Source organism: Sturnus vulgaris, chromosome 3, assembly GCF_052056855.1.
Source record: "Sturnus vulgaris isolate bStuVul1 chromosome 3, bStuVul1.hap1, whole genome shotgun sequence".
In the NCBI taxonomy this organism is placed as follows: domain Eukaryota; kingdom Metazoa; phylum Chordata; class Aves; order Passeriformes; family Sturnidae; genus Sturnus; species Sturnus vulgaris.
Genome location: NC_142245.1, coordinates 66893977 through 66919661, shown reverse-complemented (window position 1 = coordinate 66919661; position 25685 = coordinate 66893977). Strand labels below are relative to the sequence as shown.

At 41.7% G+C, this 25685-nt stretch overlaps 1 protein-coding gene across 1 annotated transcript in view; it reads left to right on the top strand.

Annotated features, from left to right (window-relative positions):
- DCBLD1 (discoidin, CUB and LCCL domain containing 1) overlaps positions 1 to 16760 on the top strand; it is a 46912-nt gene extending 30152 nt beyond the window's left edge. Inside the window, 9 exon segments of the mRNA XM_014876715.2 lie at positions 2964 to 3004; positions 4256 to 4471; positions 5532 to 5656; positions 7226 to 7373; positions 7447 to 7563; positions 9045 to 9135; positions 10143 to 10192; positions 11722 to 11841; positions 14352 to 16760. Of these exon segments, the coding sequence (XP_014732201.2) occupies positions 2964 to 3004; positions 4256 to 4471; positions 5532 to 5656; positions 7226 to 7373; positions 7447 to 7563; positions 9045 to 9135; positions 10143 to 10192; positions 11722 to 11841; positions 14352 to 14869 (1426 nt within the window). The 3' untranslated portion in view covers positions 14870 to 16760.
- Positions 16761 to 25685: the final 8925 nt, after the last annotated feature.

Genomic DNA, 25685 nt, shown 5'->3' with positions numbered 1-25685 from the left:
ATAAAACAAATAATACAAATTCTTTCCATCACACATGCCAGCTTAGTGAAACCCTAAATTAAATATTTTGTACCCTATCTAAAGATGTTACAGAACTGTTCACATATATTTGTATGCTTGTGACCCTTGATAATCCCAGTGGAGTAATTCGGACAGTAGCACATAAAATTATATAATGAAAGGGAGTTGTGATTCTCATTTGTGCTTTTTTTTTTCCCAGTACAAGAGCTAGTGGGCAAAGAATGAAGTGTATAAGACTGCAAGTGTACACATGCTGGGGGGATTTAGCTCATTTAATGTGAGAGAGCACCCTAAGGAGGAGCAGAACCTCTGCCTATAGAGGCAGACAGAGTCACTCCTCAAGCATCTCCAAGGGACAGAATTGCCCTGAGGAGACAACCATGGCTTTCTACAGGTTACACAGGAAGCCACAGGCTCACATTGGGCTGTATGCCTACAAACTAGATGGCACAGAGTTTGAGAAATATGGGAGTGTCAGCACAGTGCTTCCCGGGATGTGTCTGCCACACCTGGCAGCTGGGACAGTCTCTAGAACAGAGGAACTGTTGGTATGAGCTCAGGAGAAGGAAACTGGAGTATGTGGGGAAATGCTGTTGTTTCAAAACATGAAAAAGTGCTCCAGAAACAGTAGGCCTGTTTACTAAGAAAATATACCAATGCATTATGCTTTAAAAAACCTTTTATAAAAGGTATCTACAAAGCTGCATGGCTTCCCTGTTCTGCAGCACCTACATGCTGAAAGAAAATCCTGCAGAAAGAAAATCCTGCAGATGAGCCAGAGCTTGCAAGAAAAAATTGGTGCTTGAGCAGCAGTGCCTTAAGAGCTTTTCAGATGCCCTTAAAGAAGAGCTTGCTCAAGCTTTTAAAATCTCATTTATAGTGGATTTCAGTACTAAAGGTTTAAATTATTTAGCCGAAATTGACCTCATCCAAAGCTGCTGCTGGAGTGCATCGAGCTGTTGAGTATCTGTGTTGTTAACGTGGAGCTCACCCTCCACCCTGCAAGGGCTGACCTTGGCCTCCCCACTCCACTTCTCAGTGTGTTTGTTACGCTCCAGCATGTGGGAGGTTTTCACTTCCCATGATCCATGTGCAGACCTGCACCCCCAGATGATGTAATGAAGACTGACTTATTGGCTGGATTTATTGGGCAGTTTTGATACCCCAGTGCAAATACACAGGGTATTGTACCGTGGCCTGGCCTGTGATTATACATCTGCACTCAGGGAATCATTTGCCTTTGAAAATGCAGGCGACTGCATGCTTGTCAACACTGAAAGATGAGATTCTGGGTTAACCTGCACTTAGGAAAAGCTTGTTTGAGATCAGTTCTGGCAAAAAAAATAAAAGGCAGGATCCTGAAGGTTGTCAGGCAAATGAGGAACATGGGGCAATACTCTCCCTTAAAGGACTGTGTGACAAATTCCGGCAGCCACATTAGGAAACTGATGAATTACCACTTACTGAATTGGCTTGTTCTCTTTAGTGAATTAAAGCAGAAATCTATCAGCTTGATTTCATAGCTTTGTAGAACTTAGAAATGCTAGCCTCCTCCATTTGCTAAATTTGGAGACCTCTGTTTGAAAGGGTTCTGTTTGACTTTTTTGCATTATAAGTATTCAAGGAGCACTGTGATTGTTGTTTTGTGTTTCACTGATTACATAGGTATTTATTTTCTTCTTTCTCTTGAAATGAATTGCTTTGCATTCACTAAAATATCAACAACTGTTTTGGCTGTGATGTCAAACTGGTTTGAAGTGAGCAGAGCACATCTGATCGCCCCTGAGGATTGCCTGTGGGGAAGATGTGGGAGGGAGGGCTTGTGTTTCCCCTTCCAGCTACTCAGCCGCCTACATGCCCAAATAAATCAGCTCCCACCCAGAGCTCTGAAGGGCTTCGTTTGCCTGTAGTCATTAGTTTTCCCTCAGTGACAAAAAAAGGCAGTGTTTTGATTGACCTTGACATGGGACTACTTTCCTGTTTTTCATTTGCAGTGCTCTCAAAACAGATAGCCCTGCACACCATGGTAAGGCCACAGACAGTACCTTGGGGGAAATTTTTCTGGCCAAAAACAAAGAAAGGGCAGCCTGAAAGGGAACTGTCTGCATGCTTAGTGCAGAAGTTGTTTTACTGCTTAGTCATGCTGGCCAAGGCTTTTCAAAAGGGGCCAGTGATGCGTGCAGCTAATCGAAATGACAGCAGAGGGGGCAGATTTTCAAGAAATCCAAACTAATTTCATGTTAAAACCCTGGCTTGGCTTTTTATTAGGCAGCCAGTTGGAGTCACTGCTTCTGGAATGAAACCTCAGGGGCATCTCCTTGGGAATTAGAAAGCAGCTCCCTGAGAGGCCAAGGAAAACTCAGCTTTCCCTTAGCGTGGTGATTTTATCTTGTCCTGCTGGGGCTGTGTGGAGTGGCCCAAGAAATGGCTTTTCCCCTGAAGCAAAACAGTCCATGTCAGAAGGAGGAAGAAAAAGGGAGCCATGGATGTGGTTAATGGAGCATAAAGAGCCATTCCTGATGGGAGATGTTGGTCGTGGTTATAACAGAACTGGTTCCCACCCAGATTAAAACAAGGAGAAGTTTTCATCCCATTTTCGTCCTAGGCACACCTGTAGCCCAAGTAGGAATGGCCTAAACCACCCCTAGAGCTGGTGTGGTTTAGTCTCCATCAAGTGTAATTCTTTCACAAGCATCAGGAGCAACAGGGTGATGCAATGGGAAGTCACTTCAAAGCTTTAAAAAATGCTCAAAACCATTAAAAAATTATCTGAATTCAATCACAGTAAGAGTGCTCTTGAAGGGGTCAGTATCCAGCCAGCAGAGAAAGTGTCTGTCTGGCCAGAGATATTTTACTGGATATACAGCGATTCTGAAGCTCTACCACAGGCATTCCTGTGACCACCTCATGAAAGACTGAATTACCTTTTTCTTTTCTTACAGTGGTTCTCTATCAGATAAGCGGTTTACATTTACTTCAAATGGTAAGAATAATTGCTTTGTTTTTAGCTATTTAAATATTTTCTGTAAAAGTTTTAAAAAATAATCAGGAGAATGTCAGGCTGTGTCTAGGAAGGATATTTTAGGACAGCAGTTTTTTAAAATTGGCAAGTGAATAAAAAAATTGAAGGGATGTGAAGTGAGCTAGGAAAAAAACACAGAATATGTGCGGTCACACACACATAGATGAGAAGCAGAAATAGTATTCTGCTGTTACATTTCTGGTGCCAGCATATGAAAAATGACAATCAGATAATCCCATTTTTATGTACTTTAGGCCACAGAAAATGAAAGCAGTTTTTCTTCGACATTTGTAATTTTCATCCTCATCATACAAGCAGAGAAAGAAAACATAGGAGAAATGAAAATATATTTATATTGCACTGATACAGAAGGAGTTTTTGTTTATGGCTTTCCAGGATGCAAAACCCTCTTTTCATCTGTTAAGCCATTCATTTGCATAAAACACGGCGGAGAAGGGGGAAAAGTTCGCATTCGTTCATTTGAATTATATTTCACTCATTTGAGATAAAATCATTTACTATTCTACTGAAAACTGTAGAGCATGTATAGGCCTTTGAATCTGCCAAGGAATTATTTTTAACTTCATTGAACCATATTCCACTGGCCTGTTTTCTCTGAAGAACCTTGATGTGCAGAGTCTTTGGTGGAGTTTGTAGTACTTACCCACAGATATTATCTTCATGATATCACATCTTGGCAGCAGTATCAAGGAGCTTCTCTAATGAGTAACTTTCCTAGCCCTAATTGCAGGTGGGAATCATGAAATATTTACAGTAAAGTATTCCTCTCAGTACAGTGCCTTCATCTGTGAAATGTTTTGTACAGCAGAATTAGTTAATGCCAATCTCAAAACATAAATATTATGTTTCAAAAGGAAAAATTTAAAAATAAAAAAAGTCTTCACAGGAATGAGACAAAAGTGCAGAAATTAAAAAACTAAATGGCAAAAATAGCAGATGTAGTCAGAAGGTGTCATGTCTGTAGGAGTTAGACTGGTAAAGGATTGGGACTGCAGCACTCTGGTACTGGATCATACACTACAAATTGACTGGTAAACACCACAGCTAATGGAGAGCATCAGGCTAGCACTAGATTCAGCAATGTCTGACTTTGCTGTTGTGGGTGGTCTTCAAATGTTGCTAGCCTAATATAAAAATATCCTGTGAAAATGCAAAATAACTCCTTCTGCCTGTCTGTGTGGGGACTCCTAGGCTGCAACAAATCTCTCAGTCTGGAAGAGGGATTCCTCTCTAAGAGCCAGGTTACTGCATCTTCCTACTGGGAGGAGACCAATGAGTTTGGGCAACTGCTCATGTGGTCCCCAGACAAGGCTTGGCTACAAGTCCCAGGATGGTCTTGGGCCTCTAACCACAGCAGCAACCGTGAATGGCTGGAGATAGACCTGGGAGAGAAGAAGAGAATAACAGGTATGTCACTCTCTGGTTGCTAGAAATGGGTGCTTCAGCTGGAGAAGAAACTGAATGCAGCTGAAAAGCTGACAGTGCACTAATGCAACGTTCATTTTGTTAAATGTAATGAAATGTTCTGCACTCAGGCATATTATTTTCCTATTTAAAACATCATGGCTATTTACAAGACTGATCTTCCTGCGAGGATATAGGATTGAACTCAACTGTCATGCACATCTGATCTGTAAACATGCTGACAGAACACAATACTTGCACAGGGAGCAGTAGAGTCCGGGTGGATGATCAGGAATCAATAAGAAACATGAAAGTCACAGCCTTTGAAACAAGGCCTAGGTGAAAGAAATTCCTGTTCCCACCTCCTGGTTTAGTTGTAAAAATGTAAATTACAGTTGCTGCTAAAGATGGCCGATACAGACCATAATATCAAAAAACAATTTCCATTTTGGAGTCACAGAATCACAGAATGAGTAAAATTGGAAGGCACCACAGTGGGTCATATGGTCCAACCTCAAGCAGGGTGATCCTAGAGCACACAGCACAGGATGGTGTCCAGGTAGTTCTTGAGTATCTCCAGTGGGGGAGACTCCACAGCCTCTCTGGTCAGCCTGTTCCAGTGCACAGTCACCTGCACAGTAAAGAAGTTCTTCCTTCTGTTCAGGTGGAATTTCCTGTGCATCAGTTTCTGTCCATTGCCTCTTGTCCTGGTGCTTGGCACCACCCAGCAGAGCCTGGCTCCATCCTATTGACATCTCCCTTTTAAATACTGATGGACACTGATGAGGTCCCCTCAGTCATCTCTTCTCTAGGCTGAACAGACCCAGCTCTCTCAGCCTTTTGTGCTCTGTTAAAAATGTCCATTGCTCTAAGTTCACAATTTAAAACAGATTTCCATTCTTCACCCAACTTTTAAACTCAATTTCAACACAGTTTGAAAAATAAACTTAGATCTTGAAGGCCAAGTTTTCCAAATTGTTTTGGCTTCTGTGTTTGCATTTGAAAATGTTCCCTTAAAACAGGCACATAGCAAATTAAAATGTTTCTTGCTTTTTCTTAAAAGGGATTAAGACCACTGGTTCTGGATCCATGAATTTCAACTTTTACGTGAAGACATTTACAATGAACTATAAAAATAACAACTCAAAATGGAGAACTTACAAAGGGATTCTGAGCAATGAAGAAAAGGTAAGGGAAAGTGGGAAGGGTAGGAAAACACAAAACAATAATGCCTATGCTGACTTGACATTGAAGGGCAGGCTTTCACTGTCAGGAAAGATTAGGAGTTTCAAACTTGTCTAGACTTGGGCTGTCTTCACCAGTGTAATTTATGGCAACTGAGTAGATAGTGAGCTTGTCGGAACAAGGGAGTTATCCAGGGACTGGTGAAGCTGTGGGACACACACAGGGAGGTATGTGTATGTCTGCACCACCCTTCTTTTAAAAAAGCAGTGTAATTGGAGCTGTACAGCAGCTGTTGGGGCAAGTCCTCAGCTCAGTGTTTGCCTGTGCCAGGGATGCTCTTGGTATGGCACCAGCAAAGCTGAGGGTCAGCTCCAAATGCATCAGGATGGTCAGTTCACCTCCCCGTGCCAAATGAAACAACGCCTTGGGTGAAGGGCAGAGCTGCTGGTGGAGTTTGTCTGAAAACATTTTCCCCTGAGAACCTCATATTTCCTTTCAAACAAAAGGAATCCCAAAAGCCTTCCTTCCTGTCTCCACAGTGTTCAAAGTCAGACCTCTGCTCATCATTCCTGAGGGATCTCAGCTAGCCTTTAGAGCCTAGAGAAAGCTCTTCCTGGTCCTCAGGCCTGATGGCAGTTTTTGAAAATTGGGCAGAACTGAAGAGAGATTTCCTGTTAGCTCTGATTTTCTTAGCTTGCATGGCAAGGAATTTCACTGCCCAACATTAATGGGGTTAATATTTTTTAAATTTATTTTTTATTTTTTTGGGCCAGGGGATGCTGTCCCAAAGAGTGGCAAATCAGCCTAGTAGTGGGTGACCTGCAAAGGCTAGCTATTTAAAATGTGCAGGCTTGCAGTTTCCCACAGTGGCTTGTTATATACAAATATCCTTTGAAAGTATTATATATAATCTTAGTTTCAATCAACTAAGGTGTATGCCAGAACCTGTCCCATCAGAACCCCATGTGGCCTGGCATTTTACCTAAGATATGCTGAGCTCATTTCTCTATCTCATCAGGCTTTTAAGTTTTCCTAGATCGTGCTGAAGCATCTCCAAGAACTAATATTGCAAGGACAACTGTTCTGCACAAGGGGCTGAGCTGATTCTGGGAAATACAGTATAAATGCAGTAACAACTGTGTAGTTAATAATCATTCTTCAAGCTTGACATAGAAAACTGACCATTTTACTAAATTGTCTAGAAATGGTGCACCTCAGTTTTTTTCTTTTAATGTTTCTATCCCCTATTTCCAAGAAAGGGTGCTGCAGTGCTCTTAAATAAAAAAAAATGATAGTGTTATACCAGCATACATTAACTGGAAATTACACAGTATTGAAACAGTGATAATCTTTCTCCTCTGAGCTAACAGAAAAATGTGATCATCTGGCACAACTAAAAAGATTATTTCTTTCAGGATTTGAAAACACTCAAATCCTAAAATCTTGTGGCTGAATCCCAGGTTATCAGTGTGTCAGTCTGAGGAAGAAAATCTTTGAAGTTGGATGTCAGGAGCACTTTGAAGACAGAGGCTTTTAAAGCAGGGCAGACAATGTGTGCACTTTTCGTTGCAGGTATTCCAAGGCAACTCCAACTCTGCCGACGTAGTGCGCAATAACTTCATCCCTCCCATAGTGGCCCGCTATGTGCGGATTATCCCTCAAACGTGGAACCAAAGGATAGCACTGAAGCTGGAGCTGATGGGCTGTCGAATAATGCCAGGTATGGGTTGCACAGTGCCTCTAAAGCCCACTGTGCTGCCCCAGTGCCACTGATGCCCTCTTCTCTCTTGCAGCCAACAGCTCGTTTACGCATTCAATGTGGCAGAAACCGAGCCAGAGCACAGAAACCTCCCTTGGAAAAGAAGACAGGACTGTTACAGAGCCCATCCCGTCTGAAGAAACTAACTTTGGTAACACTACCTAGTGCTGCATTTTGTCTAGGATGCATCATGTCTTCAGCCTAGTCTGAGCTAACTTTAAACTTTCTCACAAATCAAAACTTTTACTTTCCCTTCAGACTTTATTAATGACAGAGAGAAGAGGGAGGAGCAATAGGTTCTTTTTGTCTTAAGGCACAGAAAGAGATTGAAAGCCCTAATTTTCCTTGATGTGTTAAACATTGGGCTTTGGTTTCCCTGTCATATTGGTTGATTTGCCAAGCTTGGTGGGTGGCTCAAGGGAATACAGTGAGCACTCAGCAGCAATTTTTGGGAGAGTTCTTCCTCACTCTCATCCTGTATTTTAGAATTTTTTAGTATGTGAAATAGTCATCTCACGAAAGTGTTATCTTCTCTCCACACAACCATGACTCCTTCCAGAGCGAGTTCCCAGCTGAAAGCAGCACACACTAGTGCCTGATTGTGTAATTAAACACTCTTCCATAATGCCTGTGTTCATGGGGGCTCAGACAACCATAATCTGTGTAATTCTCCCTGAATTTTCAGTCTTCATCCTTTAATATTGTGGAGCTAACTTCTTAGACCCTAAAAAGCAAACAAACAAAATTTGGTGCTTATGCTGACTGTTTGGTGGGCTCATAGCTAGGCAGGAATTGCCAGACCCACTGTATCAAATGCTAGTACCCATTAGGTAGCTGATAGTTGTAGAAATGTCTCTATGAAAAATCTGGTTGTAACAAGCAATCAATGGAAGAAAAAAAAATCCTGAAGCTGCTTGCCAAGAGCAAGCAAGCTCAGTTCATCTGTGCAGTGGTATGAGTAAACCATATCCATGTTCAATGAAAATGAAATCTACTGAGATTTCATCTGCTGAATTGCAAATACCCTGTGGACACCTCTACTGTCTTATTCTCACAGCTGGCAAGTGTTTGTAGAAACAGAAAAAAAGCACACTCCTGACACAAGAGCCACTCCACTGCTAATTTTCAAATCCCTGCTCTAAAGCATGTTGTTTTAGAATTTAACAGTGGCTAAACAGGTTTTTCCCTAGGTTCCCTCGTGGAAATCTTTGAACTACTTTTACTGAAATGTTTCAGCTAGTTCAGCATGAGCCAGATACTTGGCATGTAAAATTACAGTCTCCTTTGGCAGATTTATAAGCAACTGCAAACAGAGTGTGTATGAGTGGCTTTTAAAAAGTCATCTAGTGTGCAATAAGAAAGAACTGCTCTTTGTAAGGATGCATATAGATGCCAAGTCAAGTGTAACCCTTGAGAAAGTCTTTTCAACTGTTTTGTTTCAACGTTGTTCCACACAAGTACATACCGTCCGACCACGGCTGAGGAGTGGTCTTCTAGTTTTACAGTTGTATATTTTCATGCTCTTTTCAAGAAGCATTCTTGCAGCATTATCTACCTTTTGCCGTAGTAAAAATTAGCAGCTTTAGAGTAATTTACCTTTAAAACTTTTATCCCTTCTTTTTTCTCATGCAGGTTTAAAGCTTACAGCTATAATTGTCCCCATCCTCATTGTGGTGTTTCTGTTCGTGTTCTCTGGAATTTGTATCTGCGCAGCCCTACGCAAGTAAGATACTGGTTTTGTCAAGGGAGACATTTGTGGGTACCTAGCTAGCATGTCCAACTCTGTGCCCTCTTTCCAGAGCCTCCTTACCAGAGAGCTAGGAATTAATCCTGTTTGTCAGTCTTTCTTTTAAGTAGAACTCACCTGTCCCTGTAAATTGTATTTCTTACCGTATGCGTCCCCTAGTCAGAGAAAAATGAAGGTAAAGCAGGTCAGAACTGTGCATAACCAGCTGTTCTCTTCACCCTACACATAGCCACAAGCACTGAGGTGTAAAGCAGTCAAAGACAGGATACTTTCCACATCAAAGCCAAATAAAAATTCAGTGAAGGGAATATTTGAGCTATCTATCTGGATAATTTTGTTTTATTTCCCTCCTGTTGTGTTTTTGCTTCCCAATCCCTTAAGTTAGAGCACTTAACCTAGCAGGCTGAAAGCAGAGCTTGGCTCTATGGAGTCACACACACGCTGGTGTAAGCAGCTAAAACAAAGTGATTTCATCTCACAAGACTGAGGACTGGAAGAAGCACTGCTAACTGTGCTTCCTGCTAGATGCCCATTCCTATGAACCTGCAATTGTATGTTGAACCAAGAAATGCTTCTGTCAGCAGATGGGGATTTGGAAGTGTAAGCAATGCTCTGATGATGCTGCTTCATCACCATTAATGATCAGCTCTGCCCTGGATTCCCAGTAAATCTATAAAATCTATAAAATAGCCAAAGAAGAGCAGACCCAAACATAGCCCAAAGTGACACATAGCCATAGACACATCAAACTGATGAGTGCCAGCCCCAGAAATTTGAGCACCAGCACTCACAGCTGGTGGAGAAAAAGAAAATGACAAAGTGCTGGTTTGCATGCCTGATGTTCTAGTAAACAGCAACCTCCAGGAACTTGAAGTGAAGCCTTGTTGTCCTCAGCCCCTAAGTAAAAAGGCTCTACTGGAGCTAAGGCATGAAGCTGAAATGCTGTGAGTACTGATGTTTATAATCCTTTCCTCTCCTTGCAGGCGAGAAGCCAAAGGACTTTCCTATGGATTATCCAGTACTCAGAAATCAGGTTAGTGGAGAATCATGCACTTTGTCGTGTCCTGTCCACTGGGCCAGCAGGAGGGGGTTTATACAACTAAGCATTTAATGCTTGTGGAATAGCATCCACATTTCCTCATTCAAATTCACCTCTTCATACAAGGGAAACAGCAAATGATAGTCCCACTTGTGTCATCCTAGCACAGTGCCCTGAGAAACAATATAATTTGGTTTCTATGACAGAAAGGCAATTAACAAAAGATCTATTATACAGAGTGCATAAATTAGCATGTAAGAGTGCTCCCAGGTGCCCTCCTTCTCCTTCCCACTTCCAAAATACCTATTTTGCAGAAAATTGCTGCTTTTCTTTTTTTTCCCCCACAGCAGAGGGGATTACCATTCTCTAAAAGAGCAATGGATAATAATTTTTATGGCTTTAATATTTTCTTCTCACTGCCCTCCCTGGCTGAAACTGTATTTATAAAACTTAACAACAGTGAACTGTATTCAATGAGAGATTGGCTTGGGCACGCTGCTTTAGGAGATGACTGTGAAATCCTAATGAAGTATTTTCTTTGTCTTGCTCAATAACGTTTTCTAAAGTGGGGTTCCCATCAGCTTGGCAATTGGGGTGTTTTTCCTGGCCAACCAGTTCTGTAGAGGAATATCCGTCTGAAATTCGGCTTTCCATAAAAAACCCAAACCACTAAGCACTTCATATGTCTCTTGACAAGTCTCTTGCAATAGCTCAGCTCCAAAATTTCATCCCTCAGCAGGTGCTGACGTCAGTGAAAGGAATGCTGTTACCCACTGCAGCTCACCCTCATTAGAAAATTAATTTGTACTTAACATCATATTTGCTAATATGATTTTTCAAGGTCACATCATAATCCTTTCTCACTTGCTAATGAGGACAAATCCCAAGAAATTGGAGATAGCCTCTTACCCAGTCGGTTCATTTGTTGTATGTCTGCTTCATAAATCAAGCTCCTAAGCCCTTGTGAACCAGGCTTGGGGCTTAGAAAGCCGTGAGTCAAACTCACCTCTCCACAGACCTCCTAAAACAGGCTCCAGCAAGTCCCTGATACTGTGCATTTCTTTCTTTTCTGTCTTACAAGGATGTTTTGGGAACAAGTCAATTCATGAATGCAGGTGCTCAGATACCAGTGAAATGGAAGACACACTAATCTACTGAAAAAAGGAGAAATTTTAGGCATTATTTTTGCCACATATTCAATGCCAAAACATAACTGACTTAAAGTTGGTATTTTATCAGTATACTTTGTTAAGGCATCACTGTAGGAATCTACAGAGTTTGAGCCCTTCTTGCCAAAAAATCTTATATAAACTTGGAAATCCCAGTTGATGATTCACTTCTTCCTTCACCCTCCATATTTAGGGGACTTTTTTTAAACAAACAGCCCATTTTAGTCATGTTTTTTAACTATTTTAATATATTGACAGCAACGAGTATTCCAAAAATTAAACTTTCTGTTAAGTCTTATGATTCTAAGCATTTAACTTGCTGATAAGCCTTCTATTTTTATTTCTTTTTCATAGGTTGTTGGAAACAAATCAAGCAGCCCTTTACCAGACATCAGTCAACTGAATTTACCATCAGCTATAACAACGAGAAGGAGACACCACAAAAGCTGGATCTGGTCACCAGCGACATGGCAGGTAACAGCTGCTCCCCCTCAGATGCATCCCTTTAGCTCTGTGTGCAGAGCCAGCACCAGGGAGAGGGATGGCCCAGCAATGTTACAAGCTTCAGCTTTTATGCAAACTGAGGACCAGGAATAGATTTATTCATGTTCATCCCAAATTTATAGTGAAGCAGCTAAATATATTAGGGAGGGAAAGACACATTATTCTGGAATTTTGTTTTCTTGGAGTTGTTGGAAAACTTTCCTGACTCTGAAATAGTTACAGCTGAAGGTAATGATGGAAAGCATTTAGGCATGGATGAAGTGCAGAATGTGCCTAGGATAGGATTGGTTCCCTTTGCTGACTAATTTTTGTGTATCTATTTAAACACAAGTGTTTCTGGAAATGAAACAAAATACGATGCCCCTTGCTGCTGATCAAATAGAAAAATTTGAATATTTGATCAAATAGAAAAAGTTGGTTTATGGTGGGATTTCATGCCTAGCTGGAAGTTGTGCTGAGGTACCTGTGCAGCTTTCTTGAACTCTCTGGGAGATAAAGCCTCCTGAAGAGGAGGCAGGTAGATGAGAGAGAAGAAGAAAGCCAACCACGGCACTTCTCTCCTGTGCTACCTTGGTTCCAGGTCACTGTTTGGATAGAGAAAATCCCAATGAAAGAGCATCAGTACTATTTGCATCCCAAAGGGATGATTTTTTAATTCATCCTCTTAGCACATCTTATCCCCGCCTAGTCTAGTCTGTCTGGTAAGACTAGTGAGACCAGCCATTTCATGGGATCAGCACTCTTGAAGAAAGATTAGTTTGCTGTTTCCAGCCTTCAGATCTTAGAAATTCCTTAGAATTTCTTCATTGTGTTTGGCAGAGAAATACATTTTAAAAACAAATGGATGGTTACTGTAATTCCATATGGTGCTGCTCTCAATATCTTTCAAAGACAGTTTCAATCTTTTATAGAAACTTCCAATATAAATACACAGAGACCTATAAAGCAGTTTTAAGGAAAGAGAATGAATAAAGGTTGCTCACAAAATCTGTTTGGTTATTTGGTTCCCTGGCCATGTCTGGGAAGTCTTTGCTCCCTCCACCATCCCCTCATGCTGTGTTTGTGGGAAGTCTGAGCTCTCAGCCTGGCTCAGGCATATTCCCAGCCTTACCATTTCACCTGCAGTCTCCTTAGAAACAAAAACCATGAAATAAGAACGTGAATGCAACCTAGAAATGTGCCATTTAATAATTTAATTGCAGGGAGCACACGATTTGCATATAAGTTATCATGCTACATGGAATTCCCTCACTTCAGACCCCCAGCTGCCTGCTGGATCCCAAAGGCAGCCAGGAGGAAGTCGAGATGCTTCATCCTGAGCGAGAGAGATTTCTGGGGATGGCAGCAGTGATGCTGGGGAGAGCTGCACTACTTACTTAGTGAAATATCATAACACCTTCACCCTACATGCTGAAGTTTGGGACACAGCCAGAAACTGCCAGAAAGATTCACAGGACATATGGGATCGAATTCGACGCTCATGTCAGATGAACTGCGATGCCAGAACAGAAACCGAGCTAACTTCTTCACGCCTGCATGAAAACACGATACTTTAGCAGTGTCACTTACTAGAGCTGTTCAGGCCACCGTATGTATCTGTAAGAGATTGTCACCAGCGCCAAAGCGAGAAAGTTACAACGTTCACTTTTCTCATAATAGTGTGACTTGTTTTTTCAGAAAACCTTCTTGTTCAGATCTCCTCACACGGCAGCCTGGCTCCTACCTTAACTGGAGGTGCAAACATGTACTTCTTGAGGCTCTGTTTCCCCCATCTTACTCCCTGCTCTTGCCCAGGCCGTTTGCCTTAGGCCAGCTCTATCCCTGCCATCCCCCTTGACTGGGTGACTGCCCAGTGCCTCCGGCAGCACCATTCCCACTTCTCCCCCCAAGCTCATCCCCCTGGCAAGCCTGCAGCCGTGCTGAGCTGGCTTAGCACATTTCACACTTCCATTGACTCTCTTGGCTGCCGTTTTGCCTAACTTCATCCTTCTTGTCAGTCAGCTACTGTGAGATGCCTTTTAAATAAAGCTGGCTCGTTAAGAATCCCCTGGGCATTTTAATTATTCCAAAAGTGGAGCACTCATTTTGGAGAACTTCTCACTTGTGGATCTTCATGCAATGTCCTTTGTCCAGTTTGTTGCTAATATTTTGTTGACCTCACTCTTTTTTAGGGTTTTCAAGTATATTCCAGAAATGTTAATTTATTTGGGAAGGTAGGTAGGGATAAGGGAGGGAGGGAGTAGAAAAAGAGGTGGCAGATTGGAGCTTCTCTGTGGAAGAACTTCTGCCATGTTCTGCAACTCTTGCTCGCTGAAGGAGGTTACAGGATCGGTGTTGGGGAAAGGTTTCTTCGCATCCCTAATAACCACACATTTTATGCAATAACAGAGTAGTTTTTCAACATAAAATACCTATGTTAAGTATTATATATATAAGATAACCAATCTATGCCTTATTGAGCATTTCATGCTTCCTTTTAGATTATCAGCAGCCTCTCATGATCGGAACTGGGACGGTAACACGTAAAGGATCTACTTTTCGCCCCATGGACACCAAAGAGGAGGGAAAAAAGGGGAGTTCTGAGTTCGAAAATCACTATCACTGCCCTCACAGAGCTAACAGGCACGAATATGCTCTGCCCCTGACCAGCCAAGAGCCTGAGTACGCCACCCCCATCATAGAGCGGCACATAGCAAGAGAAGGTAATTTCCCCTCTGAGAACGGCTACAACGTTCCTGTCGCCTCATCTCAGATACATTCCCTTACTGCTGGCAGCTTCTCCAGCTCTTGTAAAACCGACACCAGGAACGGAGACTATCAGACACCCCAGAGTGTCATAAACTATGACAAACCCAAAGTTAATGGTGTTCTGACCTCCGTGAGCTACAGCACAGACTACCAGAAGCCCCAGCAAACTGCTCTGGGGGGCGAGGGTTACTCCACGCCCAGGGACTGCCTAAAGCCCATAAGCCAGACAGCAATGACAGCTCTCTTGTGATTTGCCGAGCAGGAGCGGCACGGTGCGCAGGAACGTCGCTGCACAGCTCTCTGAAGTGAAAACAGAGTTTGGAGGGACTCTGCTGTGGGAGGCAGAAGGCAAACAAGCCCTGTGTACATAATATTGCTGTCTTGCTGGGTTCTGACATCTGAAGAAAGCATATGCTGTTTATCACTGTTTATAGCAAGAGAGATGTTATCAGTGAAGACTGTACATCTTATTTTCTGTAACTGATCTCAGTGCTCCATTTGCAATGTGTGCAATTTGTACATAGCTTTTATTTAAGGAGAATTTCTTAGGTTTCCTTTTCACCTGGGGGTTTGAAAGGATTGCAGGAATGCCTATTTAAGAAAAACAGTCCTCTTTTTCTGTCTTTATCTTACCTGCTGCTGTACTGGCAGCTGTAAATGGTGTATCTTATGGTTGTGTTGATTCATCTCCTTTCCTGTGATAACTGAAGATAGGGCTGTAGTTTTAACTGGGAGGATAGAAGTTAAATTATTTTCTGCATAATGTGCATGAGAGAAGGCAGCTGAGTATTTAAATACTGTGCTCAAACACAACTTCCCAGCTGCTTTTTTAGCAGCAATTTTCACATGCTTGAATTTAATCTAGCATAAAAGCTGAGCCCATCAAACTTGCAATTCATGTTAGAAAACAGGTAGAAATGCTGAAACTGGTTTTGGGTTCAAGCCATGGTTATCACTCCACAACAGGGAAAAAAAAACAAAAACCCAAACCAAAAAACCAAACAAAACAAACCAAATAACATATCCAATCAGTTAATCTGGGGAAGCTCTTTTAATTTTTTTTTTATTTAGGAAGTGTGTGTGTAACCAAAATGTGAATTTACAGCTGAGAATTCAATGCTGTTCAAGCCCTAGCTAATTCTTTTGCTGCTGAAATATAAGGAAATTTGTTCCTTGGCACAAAGCAGCAAACTTCCTCAACTCCTCATTTTTCCACTAGGTATTTTTCTGTCTTACAAATTTAGTGTAACATTTCTGTTAGAAGTATTTCAACTAACTGAAACACGGTGTGTGTATGGGTTACTGTTGCAGTTAAATTTGTGAGACAGCAGATCAGCCCTGTTGTTTCTCCGATAGTTTTTCTTTTGCAGCTAATGTTTCCCATAGTTCCGTTTTCAGACAAACTTGAAAAAGCTTGGGATTGGGTGCAATGTATCGCACAGCAGCTGGCTCCTCTTTCAGCAGGGGCAGCCTTGGAGCAGAACAGCTTCTGGTTGTGACTGGGACCGTCCACTGCCCTTCTACCTCCAGTGCTTGGGGCATTTCTTTGAATTCAAAAGCTTGTCCTAAAATGTCAAGAAGCTATATACTTCTGTGAAGAAAGAATGGTGCTATACTCAAAGCACAAGGTTGGGAAACGAGACCAGTAAAACCTGAGCTCTGGGAAAGTCGCTCTTTGAAGGCCCTCCCTTTATTTCCTTGTATATAAACGGGATCATTTGCAAAGGATGCAACGGAAGATCGATCGGAATGCTTTCGGATCTCTGGGTGGAAAGTGCTGTTAGAGGACAGGCTGGTTGCAGTGGTACTGCTCACAAATACTGCTAACTCCAGCCAGAGCCGGACTTAAGGCAAGCTCTGAGTGGGTTCTTTGCATACCCTTGTTCTGCGGCCTCAGGTGGTGCCATTCCCCAGCACTGCCGCTCCGTGCATGCGATTCCCGTGCAAAGAAGAAAGAGTCAAGGTAACCTCGTAGCCTTCCTGTGTTTGCTGTCAATACAGTTTCTGTGAAATGTCTAAAACACCTCAGGTCCTGAAGTGAAACAGCAGCAGCCTGTTTGTTAGACCGAGCTGGGCGGTGTTGTTTACCTTCTGTTGTTTACATGTCTGTGTAAATAAAGAACACTGGTATTTGTAAATCAGCCACACGGGCCTGCCACTTCACTGGGTGACTCGATCGTCGCTGCACGCCCACTCCCGCCACATACCCCGCGGGGTGAGAAGGAAGTGTTCCTCACGCCCTGCAAAATGCCAGCTGCGCTGCTGCAATTCACGGCCCCACTGTGACAGGCTAAAAAAAGATCCTCTCAGTGCCCCATTTAGCCCAGATTTTCTGTCCATAAGCTCTAGAGAAGAAGAACCCACAAACAGACTCCTGCGCCAAACGCCGCTGCTGGATGCGTATGATTGAGGAAAGGATGAGGATGCCCTCCTGATGAGCTTGAAACCAACCCGCTGCCCACACAACTCATTAGCCTGACTTGTCACTTGACAAACAAGTCAGTAATCAGGCCTACTCCCCACCTAATGAGGCAGCTAAGTAACGCAGCAGTGCAAGAGGACCAGGCAGCAGATGACACTACTTGTATTATAATGAACTTTTTGCATATTTCTGCTACATGCTTGGCACATCTGCAGCATGGTACAAGTGTCAAAAGCTTCTTGGCAGCATCTGCCCATTTCTGCTGTCATTCCAACCCATCTTAACACAGCTGATTTAGCCTAATGGAAAGTTTGGTCTCAATTTGCACCTTGCCTTCACCCCCACTCCCCTCAAAAGAAACCCAACAAACCTGCAAACGTGGCTTAAAATAGGTCACCAAACCTCTTCAGCCTCCCTTCACAGCAGCTTAGTGCTGACAGGGACAGAGGCAGCACATCTCCTGGTCACTGCCATGGTGCTTCATGGTTCACATCTGAGTGACTGCTGAGTGTGGTTAACACTAAAAGCCTCAGGCCTCTCCACCTTGGCCTAGGAAATTTTTAGCAATCCTAGCAGCAGATATACAAGGGAACTTCCTATCCTACGTCTCTGTACCCTCATGGTGGTAGAGATACAAAATCCTGGTGTAGGAATGAAAGAGGATTGCCTGAACCTTACCAGTGCCAGTGACCATCCTCATGTCCATCCTCTGAATGGCTTTTTACATACTGACACATCAAACTCCAGCTTCTCTATATCAGCCTGTCCTCACTGCCAAAGCCAGATGCAGGTATAGCCTAGACAGCCTCATAAAACATTGCAGGTTTAAAAACCTTTGTTCCACAGTGAAGGTTAGAGTATGCACCATTTTGGGATATTTCCACACTCAGAAAGCCTGTTAGCTCTGGATTTCTCTCCAGCATCTCTAGAGATGGTGTGAGAGCAGTCTGATCCTCCAGTCAACAGACTTATAGTGGTGTTTTGGTACCAAACTTCTTCCCCGAGCAAGCAGTCCCAGTGGGTTAGAATAGTAAAGCCAAGTCAGAGTCCACAAGAAGGTTAAATATTAACTGCTCCTGGCACTTAGGACCTTCCTGTCCCATTGCTGTTGACAGCAAGTCGCTGACTTTGCTGGGAACAGGGGATAAGCTCTGTAACTGCAAGTCTGACCGAGGAAACCAAAGGAGGTGGCTCTTGAGGTAAGAAAGTGCAAAAAATGGTGTCAGCTACCTACAACTCAAACTAAAAAATGACAGCATGCATTTCAAACTGGTGCCTTATATTTAAAACATAAAAAATTTACAAAAAAATCCCAACTACAACAAAGGTTCCAAAAATACCACAGCAAAACCACAAATTTTCTTTGCCCTGACCTCCTTAGACTAGCAAATAGATCACAAATTCTTATTTCTTCTATCAAGAACCTTTCTAATGCTCAATACAAAAACATTTTTTCCTATCAAGTGTAATTCTAAAGAGCATTTTTTTATTACTTTTTGTTCCTAAACATCAGATATTAAACCTTACCTTAGTACCTACCATGATCTTTACATCCAACAGGCAATAGATTAAAATCAGCCCTAGACTGGAATAAGGATTTCTTGACTAAGGGTATATCGTGGTTAGACCATCACCTGCTCTCTTTTTATGATCTTTGGATCAACAGCCTGGCCTCACCTCCCTCTCCAGACACCAGGCACAAGATGGGTTCAACCAGCTCATCAGCCCTCTCATTACAGCAGTCTGCAGAGATGGGGGCAGGTTGCCCCGAGGCCCATCTGCAGCCCTGGCATCTGAGGAGTACTGTGAGCACTGAGCTAAAATGGCAGCAGTCACAGCAGTGTCTCTAACACCTGTGTGTGAGTGACAGATCCTTGCCTCTTTGTTTTGAAAAAACACAGGAGGTTGGATTCCAATCATTAGAAGCAGCTTGTGAATCCAATGGCCGGTCTGCATGGCTAAAACCTGGGAAGATTAAGTTTTTAATACAGACTTCCATCAGATTTTTCCCACTGACTGCCAGAAAACTGGCAGTCCTTCACTCCATGGGCAGATTTTAGTGGTACCCTGTCTGAAGCACAAAATATTCCCTAGACAGGATGGGAATATCAGGCTATAGATCCCTTTACAGGAGCAGATGCCTAACCGTGCTTACCTGTTTGGTAGATCACTGTCATTGAAACAAAAAGTGAAAAAATGAAGAGAGTTCTAAGAAGGGAGTCTGTGGTCTCACAGCAGTCCTGCAGGATCACATCCCAACTGAAAAGTAACCTTGTAGAAATCTGTCTGTATTCTTCTGTCCACCCTCTCTCCAAAATCAGCAATTGAGCTTCTTAAGGGCTCCCCAGCCTGTAATCAGGCCAGACTGAAGGAATGACAAGGTTATGTTGTTGCATTCCTTTTCGCTTATTATTTTCCATAATAAAAAATTGCACGCTGCCCTTTTCTTTCCAATGTCAGCTATGATGCAAGTTTGTACTGACCTCCAGCCTCCACTGTGATTAGTACAGTGTGAAAGCAGAATTTGCCATTTCATTTGAAACTCATCAGCGTTGTTGATACCTACATTGAAAATTACCCTGCCATAGCTGTGTGGGGTTAAAAGACCACCATTGCAATGCCTATGAATTATTGAAGATAGAGTGAGTTTCACAGAACATACCTATTTAAAAGGAAGGTGCCATTTCTGCACAATCAGTTTCAAACTTAAAATAGAAACCTCTCCTGAGGGCTTCCTTTTTTTGAAGCCCCCTTCCTCCCCCCGGTACAGTCCTACAATCCATTAAGGACACACAACAAGGAGTCAGATAAGTATTTCTGAACTAGATAAAGACAAGAGGGAAGACATCCTTAGTTGGAGAAAATTCATGCTACCCGTGATAAGGAGGATGCCTCACATCTGCTTTCTGTGCTATCTCATAGTATAGTCTGGGCATGAGGATTTGGAGACTTTTCATTCAAATGTCACCAATTTGTTTAGGCTTTGCCTCACATTAAGTGGCTGTAAGTTCTGAAAAACCTTTGCAATCTACAGTAGGCAAAGGTTATTTGGTAACCTCTTGTCCTAGGCTGAGTTAATTCATTACTTAGACACTCACAACACAGCTACTGCTCTGCCATGTGACATCCAAGAGATTAACATCCTGTTTATTGTATAGTCACAAGTATAAAAAAGAGAAATCCAGGAAGGAGACAATCAAGTTAAAGCACAACACAATTTTTTACCATAGTAAAAAATAAAAGTCAACAAATATGACATAGTAATGTTACTAAGGCATTTGTAACCTGAATAATCACTCTGAACAGACCTCAAGAATCCGTAATTTTGACTAGACAGAATTTTTTTAAGAGACTTTACTGGAAAAGTTCCCTTAATGTATTAATAATCTTCATTATTGGCTAACCCGAAGAGGAACAATACCCTGAATACCCAGCATTTCCTTCTACTAAATCTGAGCTACCAAAAAGAATGAGAAAACGTACAAACATAAATTATTCAAAGCTTGTAACATTTTCTCAGCCAAATCAGATGACAACAGACAATAATAGACTTTGAAAACACATGTATGTTGCCTACTAGAAGGCAGGCAAAAAGGTAGGGAGTGAGCCAAAATTTTAGCTTAAAAGAAACACCAAGACCAATTTAAAACAAACAATATAGAAACACACAGCAATGCGTGATGCCTGAGCCATGACAGAGAGCTTTATCACAAGTCCTCCTCCATGAGGAGTGGCAGATAACAGAGAAGATGGTGATGCTTGCCATAAAAAAGGGAGAGAAAAGACCCAGAAAGACTGGGTATTACCCACCACCCTGCCCCTGGTCTGAACACCCCATAGCATATACTAAAAATCAGTCTTTACAAATGTGTTTTCTGCATCTTAATTTCTCTGGCCCAGGCAAACACCATTTCACAGATGGGCGAACTGAGATAGACAGATATACTGCCACCTGTCCAGAGCTGTAGCAACAAATCAAACCTATCAAAAAATGCAAAGGCCTCTGAAAACACCAACCACAAACCTGTGAAAAGTCCTCTGTCAAGCAGGGAAAACAGGGGTGATAAAGACTAAGACGAGCTAGCAGACCTCACTTGAAGAGGCAGCTTTTCTTCACATCTATGGCTAAGCTTTTTATCCTTAAGTGACACCATCTGTTCTGACAGACAGTTTTATAAAATTTGAATAAGGTGACCTGGATAAAGCATGCCTGTTATATGGAAATGCTGGTGTCATACGTGGATGTGGAAAGGTTGTGGATGGTTCATGCATCAAGTGCTTTCAGCATCTCATCATAAAAGGCCACACAAGCCTTTTCTGACACACCACAACACAAAGCAAGCCATGCTTTTGATAACAATGCTGCAGTAAGTTTTCTACTATCTTACAAAGACCTTGCAGATGGTATTCATACTCCTTTAAGGTAAGTATTCATATTTATAGGTAAATTTTTAACATATGAAGTCATGGTCCATCTCCCCCCTTTATAATACAATCGCATCACTGTACAAGGACCAGCACCAAGGACATAAATATGTCTCTGCTGACAGGTCTATTGATCACCTGGTTATGACAACAAACAAGGTCTGCAGACTGGACTATCATTTGGTGGTCTCTGGAAAGGAGCACCAGTAGAAAAAAGACAATGGTGGGTCAACATGAACTGAACTTCCTCTTTCTCCAACCAAGATGCTTCTGTCTCAACCTGGACTAGAGCAAAACACGATTGTCATCTCCTTTTCTCCCGCTTCTCCTCACCTGACATGACCATGGACGGTCTCTTTGTTCCAGGAATGTGACAAGGCTGGTTCTGTACCATGGTTGAAGGGCACTGGCAAAGAACGGGCAGGAATATTTACGAACCTACCTGGCACCTCACTCCATGTTTCATCAGTGCATTCGGTCCCTTCTATTGGAAAGCCTTAGCCCATCCACAAACAAGAGATAAAAAAATTTCACTTGTCTCTGAGCTTGTAAGAGAGCAGAGCACTCATTTTTTAAAAGTAATTGATGGGGATAATCAAGTGGTTTTTACAAAGTCATGAATGCAGAGCTGTATGTAATTATACATGTCTGTGTTTATGTGTGTTTGGACACATGCTTTGCTGATATATAGAGAAGACAATTTTTAACTGTAATATGTTCCATCTGCAAAATACTTGCTACAGGATGTCAATTAGACAGGATGTTAATTATTTTAAGATTACATATTTCTAGAAGTAGTTCTAATGAATAAAGTAATGAATAAAGTTTTTCTATTTTTTAAATTAAAAACCACAACCAACCAACCAAACCACAAAAAAACCAAAACCAACCCATGAAACAATAGGTTCTGTTTCTCAAAGGTTCGTTAATGCTGAAGATTGCAAGGAAGCTGCTGCCCCCTCTTGGCACCACATACAAATGCAAATACTTAGCACAAAAAAAGAAGATTCTGGTCACAAATCGCAATTGCTAAGTAATAGACAAGTTTGGATGTGGAAAACAGCATAAAAACTGACACAGCCCCAAGTACACTTGCCTGCTTACCCAGACCACTAAAGACAACCCCATTAACTTGGTAAGATGGAGGAGGTCATAATACATAGAACTCCCATGTCTTTAATTTTAAAATAAAAGTTACTAATATGTGACCTGGATTTAAAATAACACTTCAAATAATACTTAAAGGAGCACCCTAATTCTGCTGGCTTCCTGAATTGCCCTATAACACCCCACGTCTCTCACAAATTAGGAGAACATCTAAACTGTCACACTGGATAAAAAAAGGAAGATCAAATAAACAGGAAAGCCTGCAGCAGCACTCAATTGACAGCTATACAGAAATCCCCATATATCATATATCAAAAGTCAGTATCTCAGTTCCAAGCCCAAACCTGCCACCCTCAGAAGCTGAGGGTACCCACTGCAGGGTATAAATTGTAGCACCCATGGGAAATCCCTTCTCACAGAACCACAGACTACCATGCAAATTATAAATTAAACCAAGAGGAACTGGTGCATTTATGGACATAACTCAAAGGCTTCATTTCTACAAGAGGATCAGCATGGGCAACCTATAGTAACCTTCTTCCCTGACCTTTAGCAGAAGAAGAGTCAACAGTGGCACTCTACAGGTTGTTACAGCAGGGATTGAATAGGGACACTCCATTCCTTATTGAAGGGAAAGCATTCAAGTCAAGGACATTTCCAGCAGTAAAAGCCCAGTGGACCAAATATGTAACTATTCCAGTTCAGCAGCATGACTTTAATGCTTCCATTCCCCTAAAGAAATTGATGACAGACAGAAACACTTGGACAACAGCAAGTAAAGTAACATTAGAAAAAATATTTTCAGGGGAATCTGACTTACTTCATTTGACAGAAGTAATATCTATGCAAATATTTAGACAGCTCATAGACAAATGAAGATATAATCAACAAGACTTACAAAGATGTACAGATATATTTGAAGACTTGCAGTTTTAACAGAAAAGTTACCAGCTGTCTCCCAAGCACCCTTGACTTCCAGCACTACAGGCAATCAAAACATGTCTGTGAATGCCTGTACTTCCACTTTACTTGTATTTACATTTTCCTAACTACCTGATTGAGACTCAGCCATTGAAAACCAGGCAGCAGAGAGCTGATGGTCCCCCAAATGGATGCAGAAGCTGGGGAGCCAGCTAAGGCTGCAGTGCTTTTGCATTTCAAAAAGGAAATTTGAAGAAATACAGACTGCCAAAAACTGAAGGGAATTGTGATCACTATCTCCAGTAGAAGGTTACAAAGAAAAACTGAAACCAGTTCTCCTGGGATCAATACATGGACTTTTAACATAACCCTCACGGGGACTGGAAGATCATACTCCTGCAGAGCCTTTAAAAACACTGGCAGCTCCAATGCTTACCTAGGGAAACACAAGCCTTAGCTTGAGGCAGAAGGCTGACAAAGGGACACCAAATAATTTGGCGAGCTGATTCAATCAAATGCTTCTACAGAGTGTGGAAAATTTACCCAAGTGACCTAAAGTTTTCACCTAGGAATTGAAAATCCTCAAAAAACTACTGCTCGGCCTTTTTCAACCATTTGACTCAAAACCACTGTGTCCTACACAGGAGCGGGCATCACGAGCAGATTCCAAAGTACATCTGTGAGAATGGAACACCAGGTGAACAGAGTAGCTAGGACAAGGCTACTCTGAAGCATTAAAAGCAACATGAGAAAAAAAAAATCTATGAGAAAAGAAAATCCAAAGAAATTGAGTGTTTCTCTTTCAAAGTCAGCATGTTTTCCACTTCTCAACTCCTCGGTTCTCTTACAACTGCAAAACTTCTAAAGAATTAGGAACTGCTTCCTGTTGGAAAAGACACACTGGACAAGGTGGTAATATTTCCAAATTATTGTAGTGTAAGTTCAAGCTTATCAAGCCAAGTTTGAAATATGTTAGCCTGTTCTTTTTCAGGCCATTGAGCTGAGGTTTCAATCAGCAAAAAGAGACTTCTTACACATATCCTAAGTCAGGACGCATTTCTCTTCTGTCACTTGTGGGTCTCTGGAAAAAGAAAAATGTAGAGGACTGCTCCCAGTGACTGTGATCACTGAATAACCTCTGAGCTCCTTCAGCAAGACAGTGGAACACAAAAAAAATTTTGAATGATCTTCTTTGACCCCAGGTAACATATAGAAAGAAGAGAAACAATTACTTCTTTCATCTTCATTCAATAGAGCTGCCTCTATTCCTCAGCTTGTTTTACAACACCACAAGCTAGATTTCTCTCCTTTCCCTCTTCCTTCCATCTGCTGAAGTCACCCATAATCTAAACCCTCCAAAAAAATTTAGAGCTAAGAAATAAATAGTTAACAGTTTCAGCCCTTACCAATTGTACATTCTACATCTTTTCATCCAACATGACTCAGCCCTGTCTATTGAGACAGTTCCTACGCTCACAGTTTTCTGCCCTCTGCTTACACATTCCCAATAAATCCTTAAGCACTACCATAATTATACTACTACCAGTTACCACACCATTGCCTTTCACTTGAGCTCTCTGCTCATTCAGATGAACTTCATGTTTTAGGATGAGATGATCACTCAAGTACAGGTGAGAGATAATTTCTTTTAAAATATAATTTCAAACACGAAACAGACAATCTGAACAAAAGGACTTAAATATCAGGACGAAAAGTTGTAATCTAAAAGGAAGTGTTTTGTAACTGCAGTGGAAAACTTAGAGTATTTCAAAATGCATGGAAAACAAACAAACACCAACCAAAAAAAAAAAAAAAAAGAGAGCGATAAAGGGCAGTTACCACAATTTTAGCCAAATGACTTAACCCTTTGACAGGTTTAGGTCTTTATAGCTCTTCCTAGTCAAGGGCTTCAGAATACTTATGGTACTAATTATAGTCAGACATTGCAAATATTTTTTGGTTTTTAACTGAAAAACATTCAGCAGAAAATGCATCTAAGTGAAATATGAGACATGACCTATAACTGTGTCTTTCAAAAAATGTATTTTGCTCTTAACTATTGCCAGCCAAGACTAGATTAGAGTCAAACTTCACATTATGCTGTTTTGGTTTCCCCCATATTAGCTTTTTGGCCAGGTGTGGACTACATGTTTAACAGACAAAAAACACACACAGGGTTGGGTCTTTTTTA